The 16,330-nt window shown below is 32.9% G+C and overlaps 2 protein-coding genes across 2 annotated transcripts; one reads left to right on the top strand and one right to left on the bottom strand.

The window, feature by feature from the left end:
* The first annotated feature begins 91 nt into the window (after positions 1-91).
* On the top strand, positions 92-2,853 carry LOC125204691 (uncharacterized). Its single transcript, XM_048103399.2, has 6 exons — positions 92-453; positions 1,027-1,097; positions 1,201-1,268; positions 1,361-1,849; positions 1,928-2,018; positions 2,535-2,853. Exons 1-6 carry the CDS (start codon positions 312-314, stop codon positions 2,619-2,621), a joined length of 948 nt encoding a protein of 315 aa, XP_047959356.2. The 5' UTR covers positions 92-311; the 3' UTR covers positions 2,622-2,853.
* Positions 2,854-9,454: 6,601 nt separating this feature from the next.
* Positions 9,455-11,691, bottom strand: LOC125207691 (protein kinase C-like zinc finger protein). Its single transcript, XM_048107142.2, is given in 4 exon segments — positions 9,455-10,161; positions 10,422-10,751; positions 10,753-10,917; positions 11,561-11,691. Coding segments are annotated over 4 exon segments (1,179 nt in total). The 5' UTR covers positions 11,636-11,691; the 3' UTR covers positions 9,455-9,552.
* Positions 11,692-16,330: the final 4,639 nt, after the last annotated feature.

Raw genomic sequence — 16,330 nt, 5'->3', positions numbered from 1 at the left:
ATAACTCACGTTTAAGTCAATTGCATAATTCAAATAAACAATTTAAATTAATCCATTGAAACTGCAAGATTTAATTTAAAGATTTACATCATTTAATTAAATTGCCCAGCCCATGCCTTTTAATTAAACCGACGGCCCAAATTCAAATATTAACTCTGGTCCAGCCCATGAATTTTAGTCGTCTTCTTCAGGAGAGTTTCGGCAGCCATTTTTATTTTCTGCAACTTCCAATTTTTCAATTTTTTCAGCCCCCTCATTATCATTAACATTCGGCAATTTACTCTTCTGTGGTAAAATTACACAGAGAGAAGATGGCAGACAAGCCGAGCAGAGGCCTCGTATTGTACGGCGACGGGCTGGCTCGATTCATGAGCCCGGTCCAAACTCATCTCAATTCGCTCGCTTCTCGGGCTCTCTGCGGTTTCCTCGCCCTCCCTCATTCTCCTCAATCAGGTCTTGATCTTCTCCTTGTTATTAGCTCTATTAATCGCACTTTTATTGCTGTAGATGTCATTTTTTAAGTACTATTTTTTCTCAGTTGTTTTATGCTCGTTTTGATGATTTTAGAGTGATCGGGTTGAAATTTAGTGAGCTGGTTGGAATTTGATTGTATAGGTGCTGCATTTTCTTTCATAGAATTGAAACCACTGAGAATTTGAGTGATGATTGTGAGACTGGAAAAATGTTTTATTTGTTCATATTTGGAGATAGTATCAAATTCAACTGAAATATGTTTTTTTTTTTTATCTCTTTCCTAGTTTAAGTTAAGGGATGATTTGACAAAATAATTAGCAATGTGGTTTGATTTGTACGAGAAATTACGCCGTCTGTATTTTTAGTCAATAAAAATTATTGTCTTGGTCATGACTGAGGTAAAGATTTTCCTTAAGAGGGAGAAAGAGAGATGTTATTTGCTTTCCAGCTTTGATATTGCTAAGATTTTTTTCGCCCCGAGTTCTTAAAAAAGCTAGGATTTCTTTTCTTGTGTTTTTGAATGTTGAGATTTATTTGGGAATTACATTGCAGAAAATGAGGATATGAGGATAGTTAGGGAGTTTGCAGAGTTGCTTGATGCAAATGAAGCATGTGAAAGCAGGGTGAGATGCAATGTGATACAAATGGTTTAATCCCTGGATGGTATACATGATGATCTTTTGATAAGAATGGGAAACCTAACATCCTATTGCAATCCTCTTTTAGGCTGTAAAAGGAATATGTGAAGAAGATATACCTCAAGAAATGTGTGCATTTCGATCCGTGGCAGAGAGGTTTGTTTGTTTAAAAGGATTTCATGGGCTTGATTGATATATATATATAAACTGAAAGGATTTTATAAGTCGTTTCTTGATTCCATTTTCAGGTTCATGGGATTGAAGGCAGCTATCGTAACTGACAACTTAAGTGTGAAGTCTTTTGGAGGTATGGTTGGCTTCAAAGTGTTTTCCTGGAGCGAAATGTCTGGAAACAACGGTTCTAGTGCTGAGTCATCACATTTGGCTTCCGAGGTTCTGAAACTGCTTGGATTTCAGGAAGAGAAGGAACAGGATTCGGGGGGCATCTTTGAGTTGATTTTCGCTCATATTGGAGCCAACACGGAGATGAATGGGGTCGAGGGCGTAGATCTTGTGAACCGTTTGGTTGGTGATATCTCATACAAGGCATCACCTGGAAGCAATATTGGCTCTAGGTTGCACATGTCTGTTATTATGAGCTACGGGGCTACTTTGGGAGACAAGGACCTTGAACTCTCAGTTTCAAATCCGGGGAAGAAGGGTGATAGTGAACTTTCGCACCTTTTCCCGCGTCAAAGTTATATGATGAAAGCCGGGAAACCGAGGGTGAATATTAGGTATAAGTTGGTGTTTTTGTGAAAATATGTTAGTGAGACTAAGGCTATGATGCTAATACTGAACCAAATCCTTTGCAGGCAGCATTGTCCAATGCTACTAGCCCAGTATCAGCATGCTGTGACACGCGTTGATGCAGTTAAATCATTTTTGTTTAGTGATTTTCTTGAGGTATTTATTTTCATCGTATGTTTATGCTTCCTCGTATTTCTTATAGAGCTAAATGAGTCTTGAATACTTGTAGATGATATCTGATTGATTGCTGTGTTCTTCCTTGACTGAGAATAGTTTCATAACTACAGTTCTATGCAATTTGAACATCATGATTTAGTATAATAGTCTTGAATTTAATCCGATTATATAATCTGTTGCAAAATGTACACTAAATGCAACAAAAATTGTAAGCTCAGGGCAAAATAAAAAGGCATTCTTTCCTAGTTTATGCAGGGAGAAAATAAATGGCTTTTACTAGTGTCAGATTTTGATGTGTTTAGATCAGACATTAAGCCTTTTCTATGACATTTACCTATAACATTCATCTGTCAAAAAAAATTCCTCTATATTGAAGATGTTCACTTTTTCTCTGACATATGCCTAGAATGTTCTCTCTAGAATTGGCCTATTTATATAATGCTTTGATTATGAAGACTTTATATATTGTTTGAAGATGTGCATTTTTTATTGCAGAATGGGGGAAACCTCGTTATACCGGTGGATCGATTCTTACATGAGGTAGCTTTCAAGCTATGGAAGGCCCCAAAATATGGTGCTTAAGAGCTCTTCTGTGGCATATCATCAAAACTAACAAGTTCGAAGGCGACTGCAACGAACAAGATTTTACGTTGTTTATCAATCTATAGATGAACTAATGCCAAGAATAGATCAAGATTTACTTTGTTTATCAATCTATAGATGAACTAGTGTCAATAGGATTTTGCAGCTGATTTACATTATGAGATGATGTGTTGAGATAAATGATATTGAATTAGTTTCAGTTACCATCTTATTCTTCTCTTATAAAACATTACTCCGTCTGCAGTCCCGTTTTTCCATTTTGGTCCGTCCGTGAATAGGAGTCCCTAATTACCATAAATGGTAAAAACACCCCACATTCCACCAACTCATTCCACTCACATATCATTCCTTCTCTAAATTTCTGTTCGCAGGAAGAGCTGAAGCTGGCATTGTTCACAGAAACAAGTGGTGAGAACCTTATCTTGGATCAGGTAATCACAATCTTAATTCTTGTACTAATTTCATTTAACAGGAAGTCTAGGTGCTGGTGCATATTAATGCAGCAAAATAGACGTCTGTTGTCATTATTTCACTCACTTGGACATACTTTTTGTGCTCCTTAGTCCTCCCTCGCCACCCACGAAGTCTAGATATTACATAGGGTGTTGTGCCGGTTTACGCTGAAACTGCAATATAGTCTTATGTTATGCTTGATTAGTTCTTCATTATCTAAATGATTCTGAAAAGGAATGGTGTCATTGATTTGGAAGAATTTGTTCGTTCCCTCAACGTGTTACATCCAAATGCCTCTTTGGATGAGAAAATTAAATGTAAGAGACAGAAAATTCTTTTTGTGGTTTTAACTGTGTGTGATAAACTATTTTGTGATGAAATGATTCTTGTAAAGAAAGTGATCACCCATCTTTGAACGAACTCTTTTTCAGTTGCTTTCTCTTACATTTTGCAGTTGCTTTCAAGCTCTATGATCTGGGACAAACCGGGTTCATTGAGCGTGAAGAAGTAAGGACGGAAATATCAACGAGGCAGACTGGAAGGCCTTCGTTATGCAGCATCCATTGCTTTTGAGGAACATGACTCTGCCTTATTTGAAGTATTTCATCCGTTCCTCCTCTTTATTCTTTTCGCTTCCTTATTTGCCCAATGACAATGAGTTCGAGCAGAGCAGGTGTTTTAGAAACTAGTGCTCATTCTCCTCCATCCTTACACTTCGTTTTCAACACCGAGGTTGAAGATTGAGATGCACAGATAATTTTGTGGGACACATTTATTCTCTCTCAAACTCAGCAGGATAGATAAGAGAGTAGGATTCTACCCCCTATGAAGCTCTGAAAAGCTAGATATTTGAATTCACAGGAGGGCTAAATCAACATCTGATCTTACTTTGTTAAGATATTTGAGCTTAAATTGTAAAAGGATGCTGTGAATGCCAAAACTCGAAGAATTATTAATATATTAAATCTATGAGAATGAATGTTATGTTTGGGAAAGAATTAGCTGAGCTACTATATTATGAGAGATGATAAATAGTTATTGGTATTTGTTCTTTTTATATTGGTGAAAGACTAGTATAAATTCCCCATCCTTGGGTTTAAATAGAAGAAATGTATATTACATGGTTTATCATTGAAATATTATTTTTGGGTTTAAATAGAAGAAATGTATATAGATGGTTTATCATTGAAATATTATCTTTGTTGCTTACTGAAACTAGTATGAACATCCGTGCTATGCACGGGACGAGTTTCAAATAATAAATATAAAATATAATAAATATATAAAAATATAAGAATTTTAAAGCAAAGTGAATATATAAAAAATAAAAATATACTTAACATGTCTCACTCCAAATGAAGAATTTACTACTTGTTAATGAATGTAATATTTATACAATTTTAATTTATGATCTAAGTGGAATAAAAATAATAAAATCAATGACATGTCACAACACTATCAATACATATTGATAAAAATTAGAAACATTATCATTACAAAGAATTTTAAGAAATTGTGTTAAATGAATTAAATGAAAATAAAATAGATATGATAGACGAATAAATTAGGAGAGATAAAAAGAGTAAAGCAAGTGATAAAATAAAGTAAGAGTATTATCTAAAATTAATGGTGGACTTTGAATATGTAAAGAATAAACCTTTTTACTATGAGAATGTGCCGATAAAATTAGGCATCCAAACTGCATTTCTTAAATCCAGTAAAAGGCTTTTCACAAATTCTATGTTTTGTCGTAAATTGTTTAGCATGCATCTATTTATTAATAGTCATTAAAAGACACAACTTTCGTAACTTTTCCCGTTAAAAATGGTATTTGTGGTATTTCACCCAATTGCCACTTTTTTAATATAGAAACATTACTTTTTCTATTTTTTCATCTCTCTTATTTTATTCTGTCTATTTTACTTATAAAACAATGTTACATAAAATCTCATGTCGTATTAGAAATGTTCTCTTTAATCGGGACGAAGGGAGTGTATGATATTTAATGAGTAAATGAGGAAGTATATTTTTTTGGGATATAATTGATAGTAGTAGTACATTCTTAGCCACGTGTTTATTTTGCAACAAATAAGAAAAAATGTTGACTTTGTAAGTTATGCAACCAGCTAAGAGCAAACACTTAAGTTGGTTAGTTTTAGTAATTAATCGAAATTCATTTAATTCTTACGCGACATACTGAATTAGGTAATTGATGCAGGCCAAAATTTGTGTGCATCTAAATGTGCGAATTGCGATGTATCATTTTAATAAAATTGAATTATTACTCACTAATTATTAGTACTTAATTAGGATTTATTAATCACATTAAAAAATTCATGTGAAAGCGATATTTAAGTCTTTGTTGACTATGGAACGGATGGAGTATATAGGAATTGAAGGAAGAAAATAATTCCAAAGTAGTGGCCCAAGTGGCATGAACTATTTTGTAAATACAAAATAAATAAGACTATTTTATGGAGTAATTATCAAATTCTAGTTACAAATTTCATTTTACATCATTTAGCCACCTGACACTAACAATTAAGCATGAAACCAAATTACTGCGAATACCACCAAACACTACTTTCAATCATCTTCATTATTTTATTAGTCCAATTCACGTATTGCATGATACACAACGCTCCGTGTCATGTGACAAATATTGATTGTGCACGTAGCTCCTTTTTCCAATCCAAATATTGATGTTTAGAGAGAGTTCAAAATAAGCTGTATGAAAAATCTATGAACTTAATATAAGTTCTGGAAAATTGTAGTACAGCATACGTAAGATAACTCTAGAAGATTGGGTCTACATATCTATACATATATAAAAGGGGAGTTTTGGGGAGTTTTGGGGAGTTTTGGAGAAAATAATAAGATTGCCACTATAATTTTTTTAATAAAATTAGAAAAATGAAAAGGTTTTTATTCTATACATATATAAAAGCGGAGTTTTGGGGAGTTTTGGAGAAAATAACAAGATTGCCATTATATTTTTTTTAATAAAATTAGAAAAATGAAAAAGGTTTTTATTTATTTATGTAGTAATTAGAGAGACCAAAAGTTTTCATTTATACAAATAAATGAAAATACAAGCCGACACTATAATATATTTCGTTTCCGTATCCATCACTAATATTACGTTACAATTATATACATCAATTTCCCACGTCAGAATACATCTAACCAAGTATGCAAAGAAATTAAGAAAGCAATTAAATGTGGGAATAATGGCGTGTGTATGAGAGGGTGATCATAGCCATGAGAAGACTTTTGGCTTTTCATTTCATATAAGTAACATTCTTTATCTTAATTTTGTGGTTTATAGTGTATTAATTCCATGACTTTTCATATCCTTATTTTGTGGCTATAAAAGTTATAGATTTGTAGATGAATTACACACCAACAAAAGCATTTACAGTTTGGTACATATTTTAGGTTATTGGATTCTCGAAGCTCAATTAATTTCGTCGGTGCCTAGCGGGTTTGTGGTGCTTCTATATGCTAGGAAAATCGTTTTATCTTTAGAATAATGCGTCAATTCAAGAATACTAGCCGCGACATAATTTGTCTTGCTGAAAGAATAATGTCCTCGACTTGACTAATTATAGTAGTTCTATTTTTTTTATTATTTTCATTTGTAATTTCATATTCTAAATCATAGTTCTATTTGTTTTATTATTTTCATTGTAATTTTACATTCCACTGATTGTGGTTTTCTTTCTTCGATTGTAATAGTTAGAATACCGAAAATTTTGACAATCAAGGCATTCCGTTGTGGATAGGATCTGAGGGCTGTAGATTAGAAAACGGAATCAGGAATGTAGTTAGATTATTGTAATAATGTACTGCTATTTAAAAATTACATTTTAAAAATGTTACAATTGTTACGTGATTTATTGTACTCCTTAAATAAATAAGTAAATTAAATTATAATTTATATTTTCTCTATTTTATTGATTGACAATTATTATTGTGTTTATAAATTTACTTTATATGTATATGTAAATATTTTTTTATAATAAATCTAAACTTTCAATAATTGATAATGCATGCTATTTAAAAATTACATTTTAAAAATATTACAATTGTTACGTGATTTATTGTACTCCTTAAATAAATAAGTAAATTAAATTATAATTTATATTTTCTCTATTTTATTGATTGACGATTATTATTGTGTTTATAGTGTTTGCTCAATTTTACTGAAGTTTTAGTCTACTTTCCTTTGAGAAATCATCATATTTGGTGTCTAGATTCTTTTTTCTCATTAAGACTTTTAAGTGACTAACTACATAGATCAATACTACTTATATAATTTTTCTTCTAATTTTCTGAAAACCTGACATTTAAAAAGCCCTTTCACTGATAGAGATCTCAATCACAACCTTAGCTATATCCCAAGGATTATCAATTAGGCTCACCCAGTATAAGATATGAGTACAGATTTATATTTGAATCATTTGTTGATCATTATGAGTATATTTTAAAGTTAAGGGTTTAGAATTTAGGCTTCAAGGTTTGGGTTTTTAATATTTAGGATCACTATATTGCAATTAAAATAATGTTTTGAAAGATGATTGAGGGAAGTTAAAAAATATAATGAAACAAAGCAAAATCTCTATAAATACTTCTCACATGTTGAAATTTTAGGAGAAACAATTCATGTCTAATTTGCATGTCCGGGTTTAGTCTTTTTTGACATTTATGTGGTGTTCGGTTTCCAAGATAAAATAATACCAAGATACAATTTAAGATTGAGTTGTGAGATTATTTTAGTCATAGGGGGTTAGCTATGACTAACTATCCCATAATTATCCATCTAGGATTGAGTTTTGGGGTTGAATCTCATGAACCAAACACACTACAAATTTAATCTCGGATACAATTATGCAAACCAAACAACCCCTTAAATTATTACTATTAGTTTGGTTATTGTAGACAGGGGCGGAGCTAGGATTAAAAATGAAAGGGGGCAAAATTATATGTGAGGAAATTTTGAGCATTTGAGAAGGGGCAAATACAAGGAAATTCAAATATTTTTACAAAATTGCACAATAAATTAGTACATGCAAACATATTTGAGGAGGAGCATTTGCCCCACCTTCTTATAAGGTGGCTCCGCCCCTGATTGTAGATTAGAGTTATTCTTTTAGTTATAAGGAACGGAGGAAATATGTTTTAGTTGTATAATTCATAGTCATTTTGTTTACACTTTTTAATATAATAATATTGTTTCTAATTTTATTTAATTAATTTACGATCTAAAACTAATATTTTAAAATATTTTATTCTGTGCATCGCACAGGCGTGATACTAGTTACTAATAATAAAGAACTCTAGAAAAAAAAATGATGGATTCGTCCATTAACTATGAATTATAATAAATAGCACCAGATATTTAATATCCAAATCAGTTGAAATAAATTTTTTCTTCCTACAAAAACTATCACGTCTTCTTAGTACAACATTTAATCCACATAACTTGAGTTTACACGGTATCTCACTTGAGTCACTCTTCTATCTACTCACAAACTAAACCTTTCGGTTTGTTGGAAAATTAATTTAAAAGATAAATACGTAATAGCTGATTAAACACATTCAACTTTCCGAAAAGATGTTCCAATGTTCATCCATTTTAGAAATGTGACGCCATTGGCACACAACTATCCTTTTTCGGCCGAGCTTTTTGGATGGGACAGCGACAGATGAGGTTCATATTAGGGAAGGGTGCTATTTTGATGATCAAAGAAATTAATTAATTAACGTTTTCTTAAAATGTACATTAACGTTTTCTTAAAATGTACTCATGTGTTAGATTTATTGAACTTAGAGTATATTGTTACCGTTCAACCCCAATATTAATTAATTATTCTTGGTGGTAGCGGTGATGTGCAGAATTGGGTGAATAGAATTGGAGTAAAAATATTACGACGATGGCAAATATATTAAGGGGTAATTTGGTCAATTTGTAAATATTGTGCGAGAAATAATAACAAAAAAGAAATAAAAAAGATAAAAAAAATTAAAATCTCTAATTCTGATATATTCACATGTCACGATCTCATATTCTTAAAGGTCAGCGAATTTAATCCGAAAGACCTACGAATGGTCCCTTTTTTAAATTTAATCCCGAATTCCGAAAAACCCACGAACAGGCACCTGCCAGATATATTGGTAAGTGGGATGGAGGGAGTAAATTTCTCGTACAATACCTAGTGTGATGGAGGGAGTAACAACTTCATCAAACACTTATAATTGGAGCAAGTTGTAGTGGAATAGTTTGAGTGCACTTGCCAGATATATCTGGTAGGTGCACTCAAACTATACATCACGTCAAACGGTTCACAGAATCAAGATTCAAAAAACAAACAAACAAACTCATGTTTGTACTACATTGAAGCAAGAGCAACCATATCCTAGATACAATTCAACAAGGCTCGGGCTATCTATCGAGTCATGGCTCTACCGACCTGACGCACTTAGGGTGCACCTCGTAGCCACACTCAATGCACTGGTATGCCCACCCGAACCCTTGCTCGTCGCAGTCACAACATATGAAAGGGCCGCCTCCTGTCCCTTCCGACACCAGCAACAGCTCGTGACAGTGGCCTGAGTGGCGCTCTGATTCCGGAAGATTCATGGACTCTTCATCAACTTGCCTCTTCAACACCTCTATCCTGGCTTCCGTAAACGGATACGCCTTTTCTTGGTACAGGTTGATGAGGCTCCTTCCTCGCTTCGTCACTGTTTTCCCATCCGGCCCCAATATGACAAGGCTTGGAATCCCTTCCACGTCGAAGTATTTTGCAAGAGACTTGATGTTTGGATGACCATAAGACATGGCCATCCATGGCATGGTATTAAAATACGAATCGAACGCAGATTGGTCATGATCACTCGACAAGTAAACTATCTCAAAGTCGTGGCTGTTGTTCGTGGTGACCTCCTCGTTGATCTTTTGGTAGATGGAGGCTAACTTTGGCGTAAATTTTGCTCCCGGGATGCACCACTGCGCTGAGAAGTAGAGTCCGATTGTCTTCCCAATCAACGATGCAACAGGCACCTGAGGAAGTAAATCAAACAATCTGATACAGACTAAATTGGAGAATTCATCCCAAAAGACTAGCCTGTTAGGAGAAAGAGTCCATTTAGCCTATATACCCCACACCAGTTGTTCTCATAACCGATGTGGGAATTGAGTCCGTAACACAATCACAATCTTTTATACACTCTTTACAACATATAATAAACAGAGTTACCATCACAATTTTAACTAATTGTGTTTGAAGATTATAGGCTGACATTTGAATTTGCAAGTAGTACCTGTTTTGATGTGGTATGACTCAAGATATAATCTGTGCCATGGTTAGAGAGTAAACGTTCAAGTGTCTGATTCTCGCGCTTTTCCGTTTCCTCGTGCAGCAGCTCCTCCGCCCTCAGTTTGCTAAACGGATAAGCCTGCACGCCATGGCGATAGATGAGATCGACCCCATTAAGAATTGTGAAATCTTGTCGGCCGTAGGCGGGTTGTAAGATGATCAAGCTTGGGATGTCCTCAATGCCGAACCTTGTGTTCAAAGATCTCTTTGTCTCCAAGTCGGAAAATGGAATGGCGAGCCATGGCATCAGAGCACGGTGCTCATCAAAAGCGGGGTGCGTCTTCATCACACGACACGAACACTACCTCAAAGCCAGGACCGCGGTCCTTGAGCTGCTCGTAAGCATTGGCGAGTAATGGGGTGAAGTTACGGCAAGGTTGATACCAGTTTGCAGAGAAGTAAATGCCTATGGTTTTGCCTTCTAGATAAGAGATATTTACCTGCCTCACCAATGGCTGTAATCAGACTTTAAATACTTGACCAAATAATAGTACTCCCTTCGTCCCAACTAAGTTGAGTTAACTTTTGAACACGAAGATTAAGAAATTTTATTGAAAAGTATTACGAGAGTAAAGTAGGTGATGGAACAAAGTAAAAGTGATTAGATGTTTTATTTTTGTAAAAAAAATGATTCAACTTAGCTGTAACATAAAAAATATGACTCAACTTAGTTAGGACGGAGGGATACTATTTTTTGTGATTTTTAACTTTTTATATGATAGAAATTGAAATACTAGTATAGTGGGAAAATGCATTCAAGGCCACAACTACTAAAATTATTAGTGAAGAACTTTCATGAAATCTTAAGTTACAAGAGAATTCCTTCCATTGGAATGTGAACATTTAGGGGCATACTTTAGGTCATTTTTATTTACGTAACTTCAAAATACAAGAGTTATCTACTCTACCTAACTGCACCTTAAGAAATTCCATAACATTGACCAAAATTAGTGCAATCACCTAATACATAAACATACCATAGTCAAGAATGAAAAATTCACACACATACACACAAGTTCTAGTTACAAAGCTCCACCTACCTAATACCTACCATCAAGATTGTAGAAGAGGAGGAGAGATTACCCTTGTTCCAGTGGGGGAGAGTAAAAAGTCACGATCTTTGGAGGCCAAAAGAGAGAGCAGTTTTGAATAACTCATTTCAATTTCAGCAATACCCTTGTTCTTGCTCTTCTCTTCTCTAATCTAAAAATATCTGTCTGCCCCACCAAGACCAAAGTAGAGTGTTTGTTCACTTTTTGTAATAAATGAAGGAACTACAAAAGAGTAGTCGTACTGTCATGGATTTGCTGGTTCACTAGAGAAGCAACACGCGGCATTAATGTGATGTGTGAAGTCATCAAAGCTCCCCTGCTTTTAATATTTTAATCAATTCAGGAAGTGGGAGTATACTTTATAGTTTACCAGCTCTTTATTTATAATTATACTCTGTATAATTCATTTCTATTTTTTATATAGCTCGTTCGGTTATTATTATTCATTTATATCTCTAGCAATCTTCTGAAAACGTTGATGCCGAGAAACATTAAATACTTACTAACAATGACTTAGACACTTCCTCATTGAAATTTTAGTTTTGTTACTGGGTGGAATGTTTCCTATAGCGTGAATCTACCTTAATATGAGCCATTGTAAATGTTAGTATATTAATGTTAATAAAAGTAAATAAAATGGTTCATGAATCGGCGTTAGATTCGAGTAATTTCTATCAGGCTAGTCTTAGTTCCAACTTTCTTTGAACGGGAGGTGATGGTTTCAGTTTCGGAACTGCGAACACCTCTACCCCACATGCACACACTTATATAATTCAATTTTTTAGATTCTCGGCTATATAGATAAAATTTTATATAACACTTTCCTCGTCCAATGATATCATCCAATGATAGATGTCACACTTTTTCCTTTTTTTAGTTTGTCCCATAAAATATATCATATTTCCTTTTTTTATAAATCTCTCTCATAGGTTTGTGTTAAAATGACAACACCTCTTAAAGTAACATCATATCACCATTCCTAGCCAATCATTGTGAATGAATAATAAGCTTACATGTGGCAATCATAAAAAATGCTCAAGGATAAATTTTCAAGTACTGCAATATCCAATACGCTATACTATTGCAGTCTAGCATTTATAATATTACAGTCTAGCGTGGTGTCACAGTGTCACTTTAAGAGGTCTTGTCATTTTAACACATCCCCTTTCTTATATAAATATAAATATATTATTTTCTCTTTCACTTAACACATAAATTAATATTTATTTAATAATAGGATGGAGAAAAAACTATATTTAATAATAAGGGATAACTAAAAGGTATGTTAATTATTCAAACAAGGCATGAAAGCGATAGAAGATGAATATATGGGGAACTTGCGAAGCGGCGAAGCACCACGTATTTGCCCTGAAGAAAAAAAACATGGCTGAAAACATGATTGTTTTGTTTTAATATTCTAAAAAACCAATGCACATCAGCACATCTGTCATCTTCTTTGATCCTTCTAATTAAATTAGTAGTTTTCCACATTTTCTCAGCAGGCTTGGAAACTAATCAACTATTAATACTCCACTTTCTAAGATAGTGACTTGAACTCCCTTCGTTCCAATAGCAGTCTCAGTTGAGACTTGAATTCTGTATATATTTTAAGAAATATAACAAAATAATTAGTGTGAAAAAGAGAGTAGAACGTGAATATCATTTTTATATATTAGTTCTAGAGCACCGACAATAGTGTCGGCTATACAATTGAATTATGGAGATCATGTTGCCAATATTTGCATTATTTTGCATGAATTTTAATTGGCTCAATATTTAGACAAGCATGTAAAGCAAATAATTTTGAATTTTGACACGGCTTTGATTTAAATATTTAGATTATAAGTGTTTTTCCTTTTTTTTTTTGCAATTATTTAAGAAAGCAATAAAAAATACTCCCCTCCTCCTCCAAGAGAGTATGTATTTCCTTTTTCATCCGTCCCTAAAAAGTATCAACTTTCTAATTTTAAAAAATTTAAACAACATACTATCCCTACATATCATTTTATTTACAATCTGTATCATTACCATTAACACTTATGTCATTATAATAATGTGGACTTCACTCTCCACTAACATTATTTCCACTACCCTTTCTCTCTCTGTTACTTTTCCCCTTATTTATTAAAACATGTGCCGAAGTCAAAGTTCATATACTTTGAAGACAGAGAGTACAACAACCTCGTTCCAAAAATGAAAGATTTCGAAATGAATTTGGGGGAAGTATATGCGGATAACTAAACATTGTAATAAGAGATGTCAATTCAACCTGAAACCCGTGATTGGCTCGAATAGCCGGTAAAATAGCGGATTAAGGCTGTAATTTTATAATCCAAATATAAAACGGGTTAAACATGTTAGCCCGTAAGGGTTGGTTGGCGGGTTAAACTGGTTGGCCCGAAGGGGTTGCAATTTTTAAATAAAAAATATTACTCCCCCCGTCCCACAAGAATATGCACTATTTTCTTTTTAGTCCGTCTCACAAGAATATGCATTTTCTAATTTTGGTAACTATTTTCTCTCTATGAAGTGAAACTCATTCTCCACTACCAATACTTTAATTATATTTTCTCTCTACCTCTCGCTTACTTTATCTATTTTGCATTAAAATCCATGCCGAACCCAAAGTGCATATTCTTTTGGGATTGTGGGAGTAAAGTTTTACCGATATTTTGTATTTTTGAATTTCATGTGGCAAATCATTAGTCTTCCTCAACCTTTCAAGTTTTACATCGACTCATTATTTCATTGCTCCATCATCTGTCACTACTGTCTAACTACCATCAAAGCCAATCAAGACAAAATTAGGAATTAGCTCATCAAAATCATAATGTATTGATCACTTTAATGATGATTCATGTAATATATGATTTTCAATTTTCATAAGAATTAATTATGAACAATGCAATAATGATACGAACACAAGTTATAATAAAAATTGGTTGATTTATTTTTTATTTATCTTTGTTAATGTTATAGTTGATAGAGATGAAAGTTTTTTCTCCAACTATTATTGAGGATTCTTATGAAAATTTGAAGGTTTTATATTTACATTAATCTAAAATTTAAAATTATTTTAGAGAGAAACTTTTGATTACAAGAGATTATTTTCAAAAGATTTTAGGCTCGGATAGCTTGATGAGTTAGCCCGAAACCCAGTGGTTAAGGTTAAGGTTGAAAATTTATAACCCAAAAAATTCATAATTCAAATAGTTTGCTTCCAATTAGCTCGACAATCCGAGTAAGTTGGTCCGAATCCGAATGCGTTAATCGACATTCCTTAAGTGTAATGTTTTGATGCTAGTAAAAAAATAAAAAAATTCTGTGTCCAAAATTAGAGTTTAGGTAGAGGTTGTGATTTTATTGACATTAATTACCGATTTATTTAATTACGTGTATCAATTCCACTGTAAAGATAAACATACATCCACTGCACAATGCTAGTACATTGTGGTTCATTATGTGTGCGCTAAGCAATGAATCCACGTAACATATTTCAAATAATTAGTTTTCATCATCATTTGCTTTAGCGAAAATTGCAATTTAGATCATAAACCATTGTTCATTTAACAAAAATACCTTAATTTAAAAAATCATGTGGCCAAAGTATCTTAATTTAAAAAATCAACGTATTCATAAAAATCATACTTTTTTATTACTAACTATTTAGCGAATAGAGTATTTACAAATTTTATGAATCGCGTTTTAGTGAGCATAAAAAATGCTTATGCTCACTAATACCATTATTTAATAGAATAGTTTAGTGAGCAGATACCAACTCACTGAACAACTTTGCCATGTTTTAATAGTTTCAATAAAATAATATCCGGCACGAGTTTTAAAAAATATAATAAAAATAAATTGAAAAAATTGGTGATACGTAGTTCCTACTTTTATATAATTAGTTTTATACTCCCTCCGTCCCAGATTAAGAGTCACTTTTTGCCATAAAAGTATGGCCCAATTTAAGAGTCATTTTTAGAATTTTTCATATTTGGTTATACAATTTTACCCTATTTTTCATCAAAATTACATAAAAATGTCATTATCTACATTAAAATAAATCAAAACAAAAATCAAAAGTCAAAAGGGACCCACCTTCAACCAACTCCACCATCTCACTTCATTTATTACACACTCTACCATCTCATTTCATTTATTACACACTCCATCATGTCACTTCATTTATTACACACTTCAACTCTTTCTTAAAACCCGAGCCATAACAATAAGTGACTCCAAATATGGGACGGATTGAGTAATAAAATATGAGTATGAATAAGTTAGTGGAATGTAGAGTCCACTACCAAAAATGGTAAAAGTAAAAAGTGACAAATTTTTAGAGATGGACGAAAATAGAAATAGATGACAAATTTTCAGGGACGGATGTAGTAAAAACTATTTGAATGAATAAAAGTATCTTAAATACTAGTAATAATTACAATAAGGTATCTTTTGTTTTAATTAAAAGAAATAAATTTTGAGATCTTATTTTGCTGGAATGATATATACTATTGAATAATTAATTGAATATTATTAAGTTATGGAAATTAAATGAAATAAGTAGTGAATGCTTAGTTGTCTAGCATACGCCAAAATGTTGCTTGCTCATGTAATTTAGCATAACTTTTTTGTGCTAGTGAACTTTTGTCGAGTATACGCTGAAAAACGATTTTCTACCTGTGGGTTAATAATTTCATTAAAATACAAGGACTATTTGAAAAAATAAAAATAACTAAAGTATATGATTTATTGCTACAATAATGTACACAACTATTTAAACTCTTACCAAAAATATGCC

The sequence above is a fragment of the Salvia hispanica genome, chromosome 6, assembly GCF_029641045.1.
Source record: "Salvia hispanica isolate PSC_SH4W2 chromosome 6, Shi_PSC_v1, whole genome shotgun sequence".
NCBI classification, from domain to species: Eukaryota; Viridiplantae; Streptophyta; class Magnoliopsida; order Lamiales; family Lamiaceae; genus Salvia; species Salvia hispanica.
The sequence above is the reverse complement of the archived record's forward strand: the minus strand, read 5'-3'. Positions and strand labels throughout refer to the sequence as shown.

What these genes read in the sequence shown, in the direction of transcription:
- LOC125204691 (XM_048103399.2), top strand. Translation starts at nt 312, where the DNA reads ATGGCAGACAAGCCGAGCAGAGGCCTCGTATTGTACGGCGACGGGCTG. An exon ending in ATGAAGCATGTGAAAGCAGG is followed by an intron (nt 1,098 to 1,200) that starts GTGAGATGCAAT and finishes ATCCTCTTTTAG; the next exon opens with GCTGTAAAAGGAATATGTGA. An exon ending in TTTCGATCCGTGGCAGAGAG is followed by an intron (nt 1,269 to 1,360) that starts GTTTGTTTGTTT and finishes TTCCATTTTCAG; the next exon opens with GTTCATGGGATTGAAGGCAG.